Source organism: Phoca vitulina, unplaced genomic scaffold, assembly GCF_004348235.1.
Source record: "Phoca vitulina isolate PV1807 unplaced genomic scaffold, GSC_HSeal_1.0 scaffold15, whole genome shotgun sequence".
Classification (NCBI taxonomy): Eukaryota; Metazoa; Chordata; class Mammalia; order Carnivora; family Phocidae; genus Phoca; species Phoca vitulina.
In genome coordinates this window covers 12,988,695-13,007,554 of record NW_022589718.1, presented here as the reverse complement: position 1 = coordinate 13,007,554, position 18,860 = coordinate 12,988,695, and the positions used below count along the sequence as shown (strand labels likewise).

General features: G+C 40.9%; 1 protein-coding gene across 3 annotated transcripts in view; it reads left to right on the top strand.

The window, feature by feature from the left end:
• The first annotated feature begins 200 nt into the window (after positions 1–200).
• The window catches only part of UBXN8 (UBX domain protein 8), a 35,225-nt gene continuing 16,565 nt past the window's right edge, over positions 201–18,860 (top strand). Inside the window, exons 1-3 of one of the 3 annotated variants that reach the window (XM_032413467.1) lie at positions 201–635; positions 5,144–5,266; positions 9,297–9,367. In XM_032413467.1, the coding sequence (XP_032269358.1) occupies positions 548–635; positions 5,144–5,266; positions 9,297–9,367 (282 nt within the window). In that variant the 5' untranslated portion in view covers positions 201–547. The remainder of the gene's footprint in view (positions 636–5,143; positions 5,267–9,296; positions 9,368–18,860) is intronic. The other 2 variants (XM_032413466.1, XM_032413465.1) reach the window with 2 other exon arrangements.

Here is an 18,860-nt window from a genome sequence, read left to right as displayed (position 1 = left end):
CTGCAGAAGGGGCCAAGAACCGTTAGGGAGATAAGGAAGGTGTTTCAGACTAGTGCTTAGTAGCTCCGACCCAAAAGCCCACAATCACCCACTACGGACACAAGGCTGATCACGAGGCACGAGACTGCCTGCTGACAGCGTCAACTGCCCCTACACTTTCTCGTCCAGTACATTTTACTCTCGAGAGTTCTTTTTCACAGCTCCCAGAGTCCAACGGCCGAAGGGACGAGCGCTGCAGGCCTTGCCTCCAGGGAGCTGCCACTAGCGCCCAAGCTTTGCTTTCACAGGATTTGGCGAGGCGGGCTGCCAGACAGGCCATCTCTCCTGGACATCACGTGACGTGGGGAGGTGACCTGCATTTCTTCTGATATAAACCTACAGATTATGAGTTCAAAAACAGGGGCTATATCAGTCGAACCAACGACCCGGCTTCTGGGCCTAGCTGTCCCCGAAAATCCCTCCCTTAGGAAGGGCTCAACACCACCCTGCAAAGCAAGGCGCAACCGGAAGGGGCGGGGATCCACCCGGACGCGGAGCTTCCGCCACCATGGCTTCCCGTGGGATCGTTGGCCTTTTCCTCCTCTCTTCTCTCCCCTTCTTGTGTCTGGAGCTCCGGCGTGGGATCCCCGATCTAGGTAAGTGTTGGCTTTTTCCTTCTGGCACTCACATCCGCGTAACTCTCCCATGAATATTGCGTCGAATTCCTGTCTCGCGGCCGCCTCCCCTCTGGGCGGCTTGGACTACAATTCCCAGGCTGTATCGCGCCCGCCTCTCTCTTCCGGCGTCGGGTCCCCCGCCGGGTCTCCCGCCGCTTTGGGGAGGCCGACCGCTTTTGGCGGAGAAGGTGTCCCTCCAGTTTTGCGTGCAAGGCGAGAGGCTGGCGGAGAGCACAGGAATAAACATAGACACTACTTCCAGATGGTTTTGAACGCTCACAAGGAAATAGGGTGGTGTGATGTAGGCCTTCTGAGGAACTTAAGGAAATGATACGGAGCCAGAGTCAAAAACATTTCCAGACAAAAGGAATTGTGACATGTTAGAGGAAGAGGATGAAGACCACTGTTGCTGGATCAGGGTGACTTAAGGGGAGAGTGGCTCGAGATAACATTCACGGAGCACCAGTTATAAGCCTAACTCTAAGTGCTGTTATCTCATCCACTCTGTATTATAACTGTGGGGGTGAGTACTATTATAATCCCTATCTTACACTTGAGGAAACTGACACGGAGGTTAAGCGCGTCCCTAAGGTTTTAAGAGTCACCGGAGGAGCGCCTGGCTAGCTCAGTCGGTGGAGCATGCGACTCTTGATCTCAGGTGGGAGGGATTACTAGATAGATAGATAGAGAGATAGTCACTGGGTTCCGTGGAGAATGTTTTGGAAGGAGGCTGTAGTGGAAGCAGTGAAGCAAGTGAGGCTCTTGAAGTAGGCAATTAGTGTTGATGGCCTGGACTAGGATGATAACATGAAATGTGCACAGATTTGGAATATTTACAAAGTAGAATCAACAGGATTTGTGGATGGATTAATGGAAAGGAGGGATTCAAGAATCACTCCTACATGTGAAGTTGAACAACCCTAAGTAGTTGATAGTGCCAGTGATAAAGGGAAAACTGAGAGGAAAATGGTGGACTTGCGGAGAATCAGTCCATTTTTGGATATGTTAGTCATGGGTTTACATGCATGTCTCCCTCTTTATGTTCACTTTTAAAGTTAGAGACCATGATGAAACCTAGCTTTGTATATTTCCTCTCTCTCTCCCCACCCCCAAGAAGTCAGGTACCCAGAAATGTTGCTGGAAATAAGAACTTAAAATAAAATGCTTTTTAAAAAATATCTGCAAAGTGCCTCTAGAAACCTCCTACTCACTCAGGCTGTATTGGAATCTAACAAGACCTTTATCCAGATGACATAAGGAAATGTTAAATTCACACTTACCTATTCCAGAATTTACCTGTTCCCTTGCCTTTACAGTATCCACTGTAATTTAGATTCTCTTCTACTTTGCACTAATGTTTGAGTCACTAGTGAATGAGAAAGTGGTTGCAGAGGGTTGCAGAGGGAATTCTGCTCACATAATAAGCTCTATCAGGAACATACAGTTCTTGAAGGCAGAGCCTACATCTATTTTGTTTTTGTGTTCCTATCACTTATCACAATGTCTAATTTATTTACTCATTTATTTTAATTGTTTTTTTAAGTAGGCTCCACGCCCGGTATGGGGCTTGAACTCATGGCCCTGAGATCAAGAGTCAAATGCTCTACTGACTAAGCCAGCCAGGCGCCCCCAGAGTGCCTCATTTAATAAAGCAGGCCAAAAATTCTAGAAAATGCAGCTGGGCTTCTGGTAGCATCTCCCGTCTAGTTGCTGAATTTTTTTTTTTTTTTTTTTTAAATTTTTTTAAAGATTTTGTTTATTCATTTGAGATACAGAGAGAGAGAGAGAGAGAAAGCATGACCAGGAAAAGAGGCAGAGGGAGAGGGAGAAGCAGACTCCCCACCGAGCCAGGAGCCCGATGTGGGGCTTGATCCCAGGACCCCGGGATCATGACCTGAGCCGAAAGCAGACGCTCAACCATCTGAGCCACCCAGGCGCCCCTAGTTGCTGAATTTTTTCACTTAGTTAACTCCTTTCTCCTAGAAACCTCTGTCAGTTGTGAACTGATGGTTGTTTACTTTGGTTTCTTTTCCTTTTTCTTTAACTAATCTCTACACCCAATGTCCTGCTCAAACTACCAGAGTCTCATGCTCTGCCGACTGAGCCAGCCAGGTGCCCCTACTTTGTTTTCTTGATATTCATTCTCCAAATATCCAGTAATAGTAGTTAAGTCTATTTTACAAATCATATGTCCCAGTGCAATGGCTGCAGGGCTAGTTACATGTGGAACAGTACTTACAGATACTAATACTCTTAGCCAGAGCTGCTAATTGAATTCCTAGCTGGAAAATTAGAAATCCCAGACCTTTTCATTCCCCTGGGTTGTATTTTTGGACAAACACTGAAAAATGATTCCTATCTTTTTCTACTGTGTAAAAGCCTTCATTGCCATTTTTACTTGTACTTACAGCTAAATATATTAATGCAGCTTCCTCACATTTATTATTCTTTGAAGTGCCTTGCACATGGGCTCTTGAGAATAAGTACCAAAAAAATCAATTTAATAAAAAAAATTTTTACTTGAAAGATTGTACACACAAATCTAGTTCTTTTATATTCCCATATGACATTTGCAAATTGCTTGCTTGTTAGAACAAAAAGCAGTATAATGGAACATAAATCCCATAACTCACTGGTTTCTCTAAATACTAATACTGTAGGTATTAAATTACTTTTGTAATACCCTAGATTTAGTTAGGTGTTGTTTTGAAGAATCAACAGCTAATGCTGGCAAAAGTTGGAGGACTGTGAGGCAAAACAAAACAAGTATTTCTTTCTTTTTTTTTTTTTAAAGATTTTATTTATCTGAGAGAGAGTGGAGAGCGCACCAACAGAGGGGAGGGGCAGAGGGAGAGGGAGAAGCAGACTCTCCACTGAGGAAGGAGCCTGATGCAAGACTCAGTCCTAGGACCCTGAGATCATGACCTGAGCCAAAGGCAGATGCTTAACCGACTGAGCTACCCAGGTGCCCCAAAACAAGTATTTCTTTAAACAACTTTAAATTGCTATTTTTTAAAAGGATAACATATATATCGGTTTTCAGTTAAAAATGAAATATTTATGGGGCATCTGGCTGGCTCAGTCAGAAGAACGTGTGGCTCTTGATCTTGGGGTTGTGAGTTTGAGGCCCACATTGAGTATAGAGATTACTTAAATAAAATTAAAAAAAAAATAGATAATTAAAATAAATACAATATTTATCACAAGTATAGTCAACTATACTTCAAGAAAGAAAGATTTAAGTATATATATTTATATATATTTATATATTTATATATATATATTATAATTCTTTCTTTAATTTTTTTTTTTTTAAAGATTTTATTTATTTATTTGAGAGAGAGAGAATGAGAGAGAGCACATGAGAGGGGGGAGGGTCAGAGGGAGAAGCAGACTCCCTGCCGAGCAGGGAGCCCGATGTGGGACTCGATCCAGGGACTCCAGGATCATGACCTGAGCCGAAGGCAGTCGCTTAACCAACTGAGCCACCCAGGCGCCCTCTTTCTTTAATTTTTAATTGACTAATTACCAGCCCTGAACGTGATGATTCCTCTGTACCTCTGCCTGGTAACTTTTGAGAACTACAAAACTAAAAACTCCTGTAGGGTAGAAAGCATTTTTTTTTTTTTTCCAAAGATGTTATTTATTTATTTGAGAGAGAGAATGAGATAGAGAGAGCATGAGAGGGGGGAGGGTCAGAGGGAGAAGCAGACTCCCTGCTGAGCAGGGAGCCTGATGCGGGACTCCATCCCGGGACTCCAGGATCATGACCTGAGCTGAAGGCAGTCGCTTAACCAACTGAGCCACCCAGGCGCCCAGAAAGCATTTTTAACCCAACTTTGTATTTGCTCCCTCACCATTTAGCAAATTGTATTACACAAAGTATAGGTACTTGTTACATTTTTGCTCATTTAATTTTCATCTTTATTCCTAAAATAAGACGAAATACTGAATTTTTACTTTTTTCTAGGTTAAATATGTATGTATATAGTAATTTTATTTGCAAATGACGGAATAAATATTCAGAAATAGAGAAGTACACAGTTCCTTAATTTAACTATGAGAAATATGAATTTCATGTTTCAGAATGACTGTTTTTAAATAGAATGAGAATTTGACAAGATGAGACTGTCACAATTTAATTGCCGGTGGGATAATTTTATTTCCTTCTCTGGGTAGAGGGAAACCAGAATTTATTCATTTTTGATAGTCATAATGTTTATAATGTAGCCAGTCACTTGAATTATACCTATATTTCTGAGACAGAAGCTATTCTAAAATTGTTTTCTGAAAACTTGTTCTGGTAATGACAGCCATGATGGTTTTAGCTCACAGAGGAGACTGTATGAAAAAAAATGATAAGACAGTTGCATAAATTAACTTTTACTATACCACTCTAAATAATCTTAATGCCTTACTATTTATTATTAGTATCAAGAAAAGTGTTTTGAATTTTAATTGTAATTTTTTTTTTTAACCTTTATAAGGAGTTAAAGATCTAATTCTGCTGTGTGGTCGGATTCTCTTACTGCTTGCTCTTCTTACTTTAATTATTTCTGTGACTACCTCATGGCTTAATTCATTTAAATCGTCCCAAGTGTATCTGAAAGGTAAGTTTATTATTTATGCTACCCTTTTATAATTTCTACTCAAATTCCTTTCCTTTATTGATTCTAGAACTTTGCATAATAAGAACCATTTCCTGTTATTGGTGATGTGCAATTTCAAGGTAATCATTAGAACTTTTAACTTGATTTTGAATGGACTATAAATCCCCCAATTTTTTTTAAAGATTGATTTATTTTTAGAGAGAGAGAGAGAAAGCACGTGCCCATGTGCACATGCGCGCACATGAGTGGGAGGGGCAGAGGGAAAAAGAGAATCTCAAGCAGACTCCTCCCTGAGCGTGGAGCTCTACACTGGGCTGGATCCCACGACCCCGAGATCACTACCTGAACTGAAACCAAGAGTCTGACACTCAACCCACCACACCACCCAAGCACCCCTAAACCCAACATTTTTATGTGAAATTGTACATTATCCTTATATATGCATGTGAAATGATACCATTTCTATGTTGATACATTGCAAATTATCTAATTTTAAATTGTGCAGTTTATTTTTTAATTTTTATTTTATTTTTATTTATTTTTTTAAAGATTTTATTTATTTGTGAGAGAGACAGAGAGCACAAGCAAGGGGAGCGGCAGGCAGAGGGAGAAGCAGGCTCCCCACTGAGCAAGGAGCCCAATGCCGGACTCAATCCCAGGACCCTGAGCCGAAGGCAGACGCTCAACCAGCTGAGCCACCAAGGCGTCCCACAGTTTATTTTTTTAAAGTTTTTATTTATGTATTTGAGAGAGAGAGAGCACAAGTCGGCGGGGAGGGGCAGAAGGAGAGGGAGAACCAGACAGGGAGTCCAGACTGGAGGCTCAATTCCAGGACCCTGGCTGGGGTCATGACCTGAGCCAAAGGCAGATGTTTAACTGACTGAGCCAGCCAGGCGCCCCTATATCGTGCAGATTAATTGTTCTTTGGTGTTTTCAGTTTATAAACTATTCAACAAATGGTAATCGTCTCTACCATTACTTTGTAAAGGCTTTTCAACCTAATTTATCTTTCATTTCATTTTGGCAGTTTTTTTTTTTTTTTTAAAGATTTTATTTATTTATTTGAGAGAGAGAGAAAGCATGAGAGGGGAGAGGGTCAGAGGGAGAAGCAGACTCCCTGCCAAGCAGGGAGCCCAATGTGGGACTCGATCCCGGGACTCCGGGATCATGACCTGAGCCGAAGGCAGTTGCTTAACCACTGAGCCACCCAGGCGCCCTTGGCAGTTTTTCTTTACACACTGCTTACTCTTAACTTTAGGAAACCATGCTTGTTCTTACTTTTGATAAGTAAAAAGTTTTACTTTTAATTGTTAAAAGCCCTTAACAATGTAAAAAGTGTTAGAAGCCAGGCCCCCTGGGTGGCTCAGTCAGTTAAGTGTCTGCCTTCGGCTCAGGTCATGATCTCGGGGTCCTGGGATCGAGTCCCATGCCAGTGGGCTCCCTGCTTAGTGGGGAGCCAGCTTCTCCCTCTCCCCCCTGCTTGTGCTCTCTCTCTTGCTATCTCTCTCAAATAAATAAATAAAATCTTAAAGAAATAAGTAATTAAGACTGTATAAAGTACTTGTTAGATTTTCTTCAAATGAGTAAAAAATCAGCTTGTTTATACACTTTGTCTTCCCTAGTGTCATCAGATATTGAGATACAAGACTTCAGATTCATCTAAAATTTGAATCCTCCATGTTTGGTAAAGATTTGCATGATCAAATGTATCAAAAGCTCAGAAGTAGTCAGTTCTCAGTGACTAAGGATTAAAGTCCCCTGGGGCTCCTGACTGGCTCAGTCAGTAGAGCATGTGAATCTTGATATTAGGGTCATGAGTTCAAGCCCCACGTTGGGCGTGGAGCCTACTTAAAAAAAAAAAAAAGGATTAAAGCCCCTTAATCACCTGTTATTGATTTATTTAGAAGCTATACTCTTTGATTCAGAGTCAGGAGGGAGTCTTAAGATCACTAAGTCTGAGTCATCACATAGCAAATTAGTGGCCATACTGGGCCTTCTGATTTCCTATGTGCTTTGCTGCTGCCCTAATCTTTCCTTAATATAATTTGAGGAAATATTTATTGCCAGGAGAGAAAGTAGTTGACAGAAAGGAATGTTCCTATTTAAGGAGCCAGGCAGGTTAAGGGATATATTTTCCAAAAAGATGGATAATTCCTTAAGGGAATACGGTTAAATGAAATTAATTTAAATGAAACTTAGTGGGAGCGCCTGGGTGGCTCAGTCGGTTAAGCGTCGACTCTTGATATCAGCTCAGGTCTTAATCTCAGGGTTGTGAATTCAAGCCCGTGTTGGGCTCCCCCAGTGTGGAGCCTACTTAAAATAACTAACTAATTTAGCATATCCGGAATGAAAAAGGTCATACAACAGCAAAAATCCTTTTTCTTGCCATTCAGTGGCTAATAACCTAATATTGGTTCAATCATGGGAGTTGCCAAACACACCCCAGCTTTGGGGTCTAGGCGTGGTTGCATTTATTTTTTGTTTAAATAATTTTATGGGGGGCACCTGGGTGGCTCAGTCAGTTAAGCATCTGCCTTTGGCTCAGGTCATGATCCCAGGGTCCTGGGATCGAGCCCCATGTCGGGCTCCCTGCTCAGCGGGAAGCCTGCTTCTCCCTCTCTGCATACTTGTGCTCTCTCTGTCAAATAAATAAATAAAATCTTAAAAAAAAATAAAATAAATGATTTTATGATTTTATGTTTTTATTTTTACGCAATCTCTACATCCAACATGGGGCTCGAACTCACAATCCGGAGATCAAGAGTCACATGCTCCACTGACTGAGACAGCCAGGTGCGCCCAGGCATGTTGCTTTTATTTATGGTCATGTCCAAGGGTGACCAAATGTTACTCATGTCTGCAGTGCAGCGTTCCACACTCAGGTGCAGTAATGAGCTTCCATGCCATGTCTTGGAGCTGCTGAAGCCCTATCAAGGGCCTACACTTAAAACACTTAAAATCCAACTTTTTTTAAATTAAATTAAATTTAATTTTTTTAACTTTTTTTTTTTTAAAGATTTTATCCATTCATTCGAGACACAGAGATACAGAGAGAGAGAGAGAAAGCACGAGCAGGGGGAGAGGCAGAGGGAGAAGCAGGCTCCCCGCTGAGCCAGGAGCCGAACATGGGACTCGATTCCAGGACCCTGGGATCAGGACCCGAGCCGAGGCAGACGCCCAACCATCTGAGCTACCCAGGCCTCTATCCAACTTTTTTTTTTTTTAAGATTTATTTATTTATTTATTTGACAGAGAGAGACACAGCAAGAGAGGGAACACAAGCAGGGGGAGTGGGAGAGGGAGAAGCAGGCTTCCCGCAGAGCAGGGAGCCCGATGTGGGGCTCGATCCCAGGACCCTGGGATCATGACCTGAGCCGAAGGCAGACGCTTAACGACTGAGCTACCCAGGTGCCCCCCAACTTTTTTTTTTAAAGTAAGGTGTGGAACCCAGTGCAGGGCTTGAACTCACAGCCCTGACATCAAGACCTGAGCTGAGATCAGGAGTCAGATGCTTAACCAACTGAGCCTCCCAGGCACTCCCCAACATAATCATTCTTTTTTTTTTTAGGATTCCATTTATTTATTTGACAGAGTGAGAGAGCACAAGGCGGGGAGGGGCGGGGGGGGAGGAGCAGACTCACTGCTGAGCGGGTAGCCTGATGTGGGACTCGATCCCAGGACCCTGAAATCATGACCTGAGCCAAAAGCAGACGCTTAACTGACTGAGCCACCCAGCTGCCCCCCATAATCATTCTTGAAGCCTCCTCTCCAAAACTATAACATACAATATTAGTACATGTCAGAGAACTTTTGTTTCAGGATAGGCCTTTTTTTTATAGATTTTACTTGTAGATTTCTTTGTTTGAACTATCTGCATATATCTCATTTTCATTATTTCAAAAATTATAGTCTGTTTTTTGAAGGCTTGTCTCTCCCAAAATGTTTTATCTACAGAGTATTTTCAGAGAAAAGAGCATTCAGTTTATCATAGTTGGGAATTAAAAAGCACTTTTATGTTTTGCTGTCTTAGAAGAAGAAGAGAAGAATGAGAAAAGGCAAAAACTTGTCAGAAAAAAACAACAAGAGGCACAGAGTGAAAAGGTAAAGTATAATTTTTAGAGAGTATATGTATATATAGAGAGAATACAGAATATCTGGAGCATCTAAAATTGAGGTCTATTGCTTTCTGTGTTTGTGCTCAGATTTTTTAATTATTGAGGTCAAATTCACATGACATAAGATTACCAAATAAAAAAAATAAACCAATTTAAAATGTACAGTTCAGTGGCATTTAGAACATTTATAGTGTTGTGCAACTACTATCTGTGGTTCCAAAACATTTTCTTTACCCCAAAAGAAAACCCCATACCGATTAAATAGTCACTTCCCCATTCCCTGCTCCTTCTGTCCTCTGGTAACCACCAGTCTGCTTTCTGGTTTGTTTGTTTTTTTAAGATTTTATTTATTTATTTGACAGAGAGAGACAGCGAGAGAGGGAACACAAGCGGGGGAGTGAGAGAGGGAGAAGCAGGCTTCCTGTGGAGCAGGGAGCCCAATGCAGGGCTCGATCCCAGGACCCCGGGATCACGACCTGAGCCAAAGGCAGACACTTAACGACTGAGCCACCCAGGCGCCCCATCAAATAAATAAATCTTAAAAAAACAAAACAAGGGGCGCCCCATCAAGTAAATAAATCTTAGAAAAAACAAAACAAAGGGCGCCTGGGTGGCTCAGTCATTAAGTGTCTGCCTTTGGCTCAGGCCGTGATCCCGGGGTCCTGGGATCGAGACCTGCATTGGGCTCCCTGCTCAGCGGGTAGTCTGCTTCTCTCTCTGCCTTTCCCCCCTGCTTGTGATCTCTCTCTCCAATAAATAAATAAAATTAAAAAAAAAAAGATTTATTTATTTGAGAGAGAGAGAGTGAGCAGGGGGAGGGGCGGAGGGAGAGGGAGGAAAAAAAAATCCTTCAGCAGACTCCCCTCTGAGTGCAGAGCCCAATGCAGGGCTCAGTCCCAGGACCCCGAGACTGTGACCCAAGCCAAAATCAAGAGTCAGCCACCCAACCAACTGAGCCACCCAGGCATCCCTACTTTCTGTTTGTATGAATTTCTTCTGGATATTTCATATGAATGGAATCATATAACATGTGACCTTTCTGTTTGGCTTCTTTCACTTAGCATAATGTTCTTGGGGTTCATTCATATACATGTATCAATACATGTATTGATTCATTCCTTTTTGTGGGGGAATAATATTTCATTATATGGATATATCAAAATTCGTTTATCCATTCATTTGCTGATTGACATTTAAGTGTCCACCTTTTAGCTATTATGAATAGTGCCACTATGACTATTTGGGCACAAGTCTTTGAGTACCTTTTTTCAGTTCTTTTGGGTATATACATAGGAGTGGAATTGCTGGGTCATATAGTAATTCTATGTTTAACTTTTTGAGGAACCACCAGACTGTTTTCTACACCAGCTATACCATTTTATATTCTCACCAGCAATATCTGAGCAGCCCAGTTTCTCCATATCCTCACTGATATTTATTATTCCCACCCCCCATCCTTTTAAATACCCATTGTAATGAATATGAAATGGTATCACCTTGTGGTTTGATCTGCATTTCCCTAATGACTAATGATGTTGAGAATCTTTTCATATGCTTGTTGGAGAAATGTCTACCCTTACATCTTCTCTGCAGAAATGTCTGTTCAAGTTCTTTGCCCATTTTTGGATTGGGTTGTTTGTCTTTTTGGTTTTTTTTTGTTTTTTCTTAAAGATTTTATTTATTTATTTGAGAGAGAGAGAGCACATGAGAGGGGGGAGGGTCAGAGGGAGAAGCAGACTCCCCGCTGAGCAGGGAGCCGGATGCGGGACTCGATCCCGGTACTCCAGGATCATGACCCGAGCCGAAGGCAGTCGCTTAACCAACTGAGCCACCCAGGCGCCCAGTCTTTTTGTTTTTTATAGGAGTTCTTTATGGATTCTGAAAACTAGACTCTTATCAGATACATAATTTCCAAGTATTTTCTCCCATTGTGCAGGTTGCCTTTTCACTCTTTTGATAGTATCCTTTGATGCACAAAAGTTTTGATGAAATCCAATTATTTACTTCTTGTGTTGCTCCTGCTTTCGATGTCCTATTTAAGAATCCATTGCCAAATAGAAAGTCATGAAGATTTACTACTATATATTTTCTTCCAAGAGTTGTAGAGTTTTAGCTTTTATATTTAGGTTATTAACCCACTTTGAGTTAAGTTTTGTATATGGTGTGAGGTGGGGGTTCAGTTTCTTTTTTTTCAATATTGTTTTGGCTATTTGGGGCTTTTTGCAATTTCATATGAATTTGAGTTGGCTTTTCCATTTCTGTAAAAAAAGCCTGTGGGATTTTGGGAATGATTACATTGAAATCCATAGATTGCTTTGGGTAGTATTGACAGTTTATAATATTAAGTCTTCCTTGCTTTGCCTAGTATTGACATCTTAATGATATTGTCTTTCAATCCATAAACCTATAATGTCTTTCCATTTATTTATATCTTTAATTTCTTCCAGCAGTATTTTATAGTTTTCAGTGCATATCGTTTTCACCCCTTTGGCTAAGTTTATTTCTGCATATTTTATTTTGGATGCTGTTTTAAATATAATTGTTGTTTTCTTAATTTCCTTTTTTGATTTTTCATTGCTCAGTGTACACAAATACAAATGATTTTTGTGTGTTGATCTTGTACCCTGTCCTTTGTTCATTGTTTATTAGCCCTAGTGGTTGCTGTGTGTGGATTCTTCGGATTTCCTATATACAGGCAAATCTTGTTTTATTGTACTTAATTGTGCTTCGTGGATACTTTTTTTTTTTTTTTAACAAATTGAAGGTTTATGACAACTCTACATTGAGCAAGTCTCTTTTTTTTTTTTAATTTTTTATTGTTATGTTAATCCCCATACATTACATCATTAGTTTTAGATATAGTGTTCCATGATTTATTGTTTGTGCATAACACCCAGTGCTCCATGCAGAACGTGCCCTCCTCAATACCCATCACCAGGCTAACCCATCCTCCCAACCCCCTCCCCTCTAGAACCCTCAGTTTGTTTTTCAGAGTCCATTGTCTCTCATGGTTCTTCTCCCCCTCCGATTTCCCCCCCTTCATTCTTCCCCTGCTGCTACATTCTTCTTCTTCTTTTTTTCTTTCTTAACATATATTGCATTATTTGTTTCAGAGGTACAGATCTGAGATTCAACAGTCTTGCACAATTCACAGCGCTTACCAGAACACATACCCTCCCCAGTGTCCATCACCCAGTCACCCCATCCCTCCCACCCCACCCCCCACTCCAGCAACCCTCAGTTTGTTTCCTGAGATTAAGAATTCCTCATATCAGTGAGGTCATATGATACATGTCTTTCTCTGTTTGACTTATTTCGCTCAGCATAATACCCTCCAGTTCCATCCACGTCGTTGCAAATGGCAAGATCTTATTCCTTTTGATGGCTGCATAATATTCCATTGTATATATATACCACATCTTCTTTAGCCATTCATCTGTCGATGGACATCTTGGCTCTTTCCACAGTTTGGCTATTGTGGACATTGCTGCTATAAACATCAGGGTGCACGTAGCCTTTCGGGTCCCTACTTTTGTATCTTTGGGGTAAATACCCAGGAGTGCAATTGCTGGATCATATGGTAGCTCTATTTTCAACTTTTTGAGGAACCTCCATACTGTTTTCCAGAGTGGCTGCACCAGCTTGCATTCCCACCAACAGTGTAGGAGGGTTCCCCTTTCTCCGCATCCCCGCCAACATCTGTCATTTCCTGACTTGTTAATTTTAGCCATTCTGACTGGTGTGAGGTGGTATCTCACTGAGGTTTTGATTTGGATTTCCCTGATGCCGAGCGATATTGAACACTTTTTCATGTGTCTGTTGGCCATTTGGATGTCTTCTTTGGAAAAATGTCTGTTCATGTCTTCTGCCCATTTCTTGATTGGATTCTTTGTTCTTTTGGTGTTGAGTTTGATGAGTTCTTTATAGATTTTGGATACTAGCCCTTTATCTGATATGTCATTTGCAAATATCTTCTCCCATTCTGTCAGTTGTCTTTTGGTTTTGTTGACTGTTTCCTTTGCTTTGCAAAAGCTTTTTATCTTGATGAAGTCCCAATAGTTCATTTTTGCCCTTGCTTCCCTTGCCTTTGGCGATGTTTCTAGGAAGAAGTTGCTGCGGCTGAGGTCGAAGAGGTTGCTGCCTGTGTTCTCCTTTAGGATTTTGATGGACTCCTGTCTCACATTGAGGTCTTTCAACCATTTGGAGTCTATTTTTGTGTGTGGTGTAAGGAAATGGTCCAGTTTCATTCTTCTGCATGTGGCTGTCCAATTTTCCCAACACCATTTGTTGAAGAGACTGCCTTTTTTCCATTGGACATTCTTTCCTGCTTTGTCAAAGATTAGTTGACCATATAGTTGAGGGTCCATTTCTGGGCTCTCTATTCTGTTCCATTGATCTATGTGTCTGTTTTTGTGCCAGTACCATACTGTCTTGATGATGACAGCTTTGTAGTAGAGCTGGAAGTCTGGAATTGTGATGCCGCCAGCTTTGCTTTTCTTTTTCAACATTCCTCTGGCTATGCGGGGTCTTTTCTGGTTCCATACAAATTTGAGGATTATTTGTTCCATTTCTTTGAAGAAAGTGGATGGTATTTTGATGGGGATTGCATTGAATGTGTAGATTGCTCTAGGTAGGATTGACATCTTCACAATATTTGTTCTTCCAATCCATGAGCATGGAACGTTTTTCCATTTCTTTGTGTCTTCCTCAATTTCTTTCATGAGTATTTTATAGTTTTCTGAGTACAGATCCTTTGCCTCTTTGGTTAGATTTATGCCTAGGTATCTTATGGTTTTGGGTGCAATTGTAAATGGGATCGACTCCTTAATTTCTCTTTCTTCTGACTTGTTGTTGGTGTATAGGAATGCCACTGACTTCTGTGCATTGATTTTATATCCTGCCACTTTACTGAATTCCTGTATGAGTTCTAGCAGTTTTGGGGTGGAGTCTTTGGGATTTTCCACATAAAGTATCATATCATCTGCAAAGAGTGAGAGTTTGACTTCTTCTTTGCCAATTTGGATGCCTTTGATTTCTTTTTGTTGTCTGATTGCTGTGGCTAGGACTTCCAATACTATGTTGAATAGCAGTGGTGATAGTGGACATCCCTGCCGCGTTCCTGACCTTAGGGGGAAAGCTCTCAGTTTTTCCCCATTGAGAATGATATTCGCTGTAGGTTTTTCATAGATGGCTTTTATGATATTGAGGTATGTACCCTCTATCCCTATACTCTGAAGAGTTTTGATCAAGAAAGGATGCTGTACTTTGTCAAATGCTTTTTCTGCATCTATTGAGAGGATCATATGATTCTTGTTCTTTCTTTTGTTAATGTATTGTATCACGTTGATTGATTTGCGGATGTTGAACCAACCTTGCAGCCCAGGGATAAATCCGACTTGGTCGTGGTGAATGATCCTTTTAATGTACTGTTGGATCCTATTGGCTAGTATTTTGGTGAGAATTTTTGCATCCATGTTCATCAGGGATATGGGTCTGTAATTCTCCTTTTTGATGGGGTCTTTGTCTGGTTTGGGGATCAAGGTAATGCTGGCCTCATAAAATGAGTTTGGAAGTTTTCCTTCCATTTCTATTTTTTGGAACAGTTTCAGAAGGATAGGTATTAATTCTTCTTGAAATGTTTGGTAGAATTCCCCTGGGAAGCCATCTGGCCCTGGGCTTTTGTGTTTTGGGAGATTTTTGATGACTGCGTCTATTTCCTTAGTGGTTATAGGTCTGTTCAGGTTTTCTATTTCTTCCTGGTTCAGTTTTGGTAGTTGATACATCTCTAGGAATGCATCCATTACTTCCAGGTTATCTAATTTGCTGGCATAGAGTTGCTCATAATATGTTCTTATAATTGTTTGTATTTCTTTGGTGTTGGTTGTGATTTCTCCTCTTTCATTCATGATTTTGTTGATTTGGGTCATTTCTCTTTTCTTTTTGATAAGTCTGGCCAGGGGCTTATCAATCTTGTTAATTCTTTCAAAGAACCAGCTCCTAGTTTCGTTGATCTGTTCTACTGTTCTTTTGGTTTCTATTTCATTGATTTCTGCTCTGATCTTTATGATTTCTCTTCTCCTGCTGGGTTTAGGCTTTATTTGCTGTTCTTTCTCCAGCTCCTTTAGGTGTAGGGTTAGGTTGTGTACTTGAGACCTTTCTTGTTTCTTGAGAAAGGCTTGTATTCCTATATACTTTCCTCTTAGGACTGCCTTTGCTGTATCCCAAAGATTTTGAATAGTTGTGTTTTCATTTTCATTGGTTTCCATGAATTTTTTTAATTCTTCTTTAATTTCCTGGTTGACCCATTCATTCTTCAGTAGGATGCTCTTTAGCCTCCATGTATTTGAGTTCTTTCTGACTTTCCTCTTGTGATTGAGTTCTAGTTTCAAAGCATTGTGGTCTGAAAATAGGCAGGGGATGATCCCAATCTTCTGGTACTGGTTGAGACCTGATTTATGACCAAGGATGTGATCTATTCTGGAGAATGTTCCATGGGCACTAGAGAAGAATGTGTATTCCGTTGCTTTGGGATGGAATGTTCTGAATATGTCTGTGAAGTCCATTTGGTCCAGTGTGTCATTTAAAGTCTTTATTTCCTTGTTGATCTTTTGCTTAGACGATCTGTCCATTTCAGTGAGGGGGGTGTTAAAGTCCCCCACTATTATTGTATTGTTGTCAATGTGTTTCTTTGCTTTTGTTATTAATTGCCTTATATAATTGGCTGCTCCCATGTTAGGGGCATAGATATTTACAATTGTTAGATCTTCTTGTTGGATAGACCCTTTAAGTATGATATAGTGTCCTTCCTCATCTCTTATTACAGTCTTTGGTTTAAAATCTAATTTGTCTGATATAAGGATTGCCACCCCAGCTTTCTTTTGGTGTCCATTAGCATGGTAAATGGTTTTCCACCCCCTCACCTTCAATCTGGGGGTATCTTTGGGTCTAAAATGAGTCTCTTGCAGACAGCATATCGATGGGTCTTGTTTTTTAATCCAATCTGATAGCCTGTGTCTTTTGATTGGGGCATTTAGCCCATTTACATTCAGGGTAACTATTGAAAGATAGGAATTCAGTGCCATTGTATTGCCTGTAAAGTGACTGTTACTGTATATTGTTTGTGTTCCTTTCTGGTCTATGTTGCTTTTAGGCTCTCTCTTTGCTTAGAGGACCCCTTTCAATATTTGTTGTAGGGCTGATTTCGTGTTTGCAAATTCCTTTAGTTTTTGTTTGTCCTGGAAGCTTTTTATCTCTCCTTCAATTTTCAATGACAGCCTAGCTGGATATAGTATTCTTGGCTGCATATTTTTCTCATTTAGTGCTCTGAATATGTCCTGCCAGTCCTTTCTGGCCTGCCAGGTCTCTGTGGATAAGTCTGTTGCCAATCTAATGTTTCTACCATTGTAGGTTACATATCTCTTCTCCCGAGCTGCTTTCAGGATTTTCTTTTTGTCTCTGAGACTCGTAAGTTTTACTATTAGATGTCGGGGTGTTGACCTATTTTTATTGATTTTGAGAGGGGTTCTCTGTGCTTCCTGGATTTTGATGCCTGTTTCCTTCCCCAAATTAGGGAAGTTCTCTGCTATAATTTGCTCCATTATACCTTCTGCCCCTCTCTCTCTTTCTTCTTCTTCTGGGATCCCAATTATTCTAATGTTGTTTCGTCTTATGGTATCGTTTATCTCTCGAATTCTGCCCTCGTGATCCAGTAGTTGTTTATCTCTCTTTTTCTCAGCTTCTTTATTTTCCATCATTTGGTCTTCTATCTCACTGATTCTTTCTTCTGCCTCATTTATCCTAGCAGTTAGCGCCCCCATATTTGATTGCACCTCATTGATAGCCTTTTTGATTTCTACTTGGTTAGATTTTAGTTCTTTTACTTCTCCAGAAAGGGTTTCTCTAATAACTTCCATGTTTTTTTCAAGCCCAGCTAGTATCTTTAAAGTGATGATTCTGAACTCTAGATCTGACATCGTACTAATGTCCGTATTGAGTAGGTCCCTGGCAGTCGGTACTACCTCTTGTTCTTTTTGTTGAGGTGATTTTTTCCGTCTTGTCATTTTGTGCAGAGGAGAATAGATTAATGAGAGAACAAAATGCTAGCAGGGTAACAACGTCCCCAGAAAATATACTCTAAACAAATCAGAAAAGACCTGAAGCAGTGGGAAAAGAAAGGGAAAGAGAGAAAAAAGAAAAGGAAAGAAAAAAAGAAAAAAGAAAAAGATAAAGATAAAAACAAACAAAAGCAGAACAAAACAAAACAAAACAAAAACAGAATGTGATCAAATATGATCAGGCTGGATTATAGATCAGTGCCACACACTAGATTTTGGGTGTATTTTGGTCTGTTAAAAGAAAGTCCCTCCCAAAATTTTAAAGAAAGAAAAACTTATATATGTACAAAAATAAGGGTTGATATGATGAAGGGATGGAATATGACTGTAAAGATGGAAATTATAAAAAATTTTAAAAAAGGATTTGATAAGTTGTTTGAAAAAAGAAAGAAGAGGATTAAAAAAAAAAAAGAAAGAAAAAAGGGAGAGAATGTGATCAGGCAGGGGAGTAGAAAAAAACCCTACACTAGAGATTTAGAGTATATTTTGATCTGTTAGAAGAAACTATCTCAAGATTTTAAAGAGAGAACAACTTATATATATATGCCAAAAATACGGGTAACTACTATGAAGGGATAGAATATGACTTTAAAAATGAAAAATAAAAATGTTTTCTTTTTTTAAAAAAGGGATTGATAAGATGTTGGTTGAAAAAGGGAAAAAGAAAAATTCAAAAAAAAAGAAAAAAGGAAAAAAGAAAAAAAGACAGTTAAAAAAAATAATTAACTTTGAAAGACTAAAGAATCATGGTAAAAAAGCCATGAATTCTATGTGCAGTATTCCCCTAGCGCTGGAGTTCTGCCGTTCTCATTGATCGGTAAACTTGGTCTTGGCTGGCTGTTCTCGCTGATCTTCTGGGGGAGGGGCCTGTTGCCGTGGTTCCCAAATGTCTTTGCCCCGCCCTTGCCGGTCCGGGCTAAGTAATCTGCTCGGGTTTGCTCTCGGGAGCTTTTGTTCCCTGCAAGCTTTCCGTCCAGCTTTGGAGGCGGAGAGTGAAAATGGCGGCCTCCCAGTCTCCGCCCCGGCGGAGCCGAGAACTCGGGGTTCCGCTCCTCAGTGAGCCCCCAGAGAAAAGCAGTCAGTCACTCCCGTCTCCCCGGTCTCCGGCCACACTCCGTGCTCACCTGGCCTGTGACCGCGCCTTTCTATCTGGCACCCGACCCCGGGTGGAGTCTCCAAACCCAGCAGATCCCCGCGGTGCGCTCCCGCACCTCTCCTCCCGGGGGAAGAAGGTGAGTCTCCCCGGATCTGCCGCTTGTTGGGTCCCTGCTGGAGGAGCAGTGGCCCGACTGTGCCGCGGATCACGGTCTATAGCAACCCCGAGCTGAGAGCCCGCGCCTGGGCTCCGTCTCTGCAGCCGGCTTC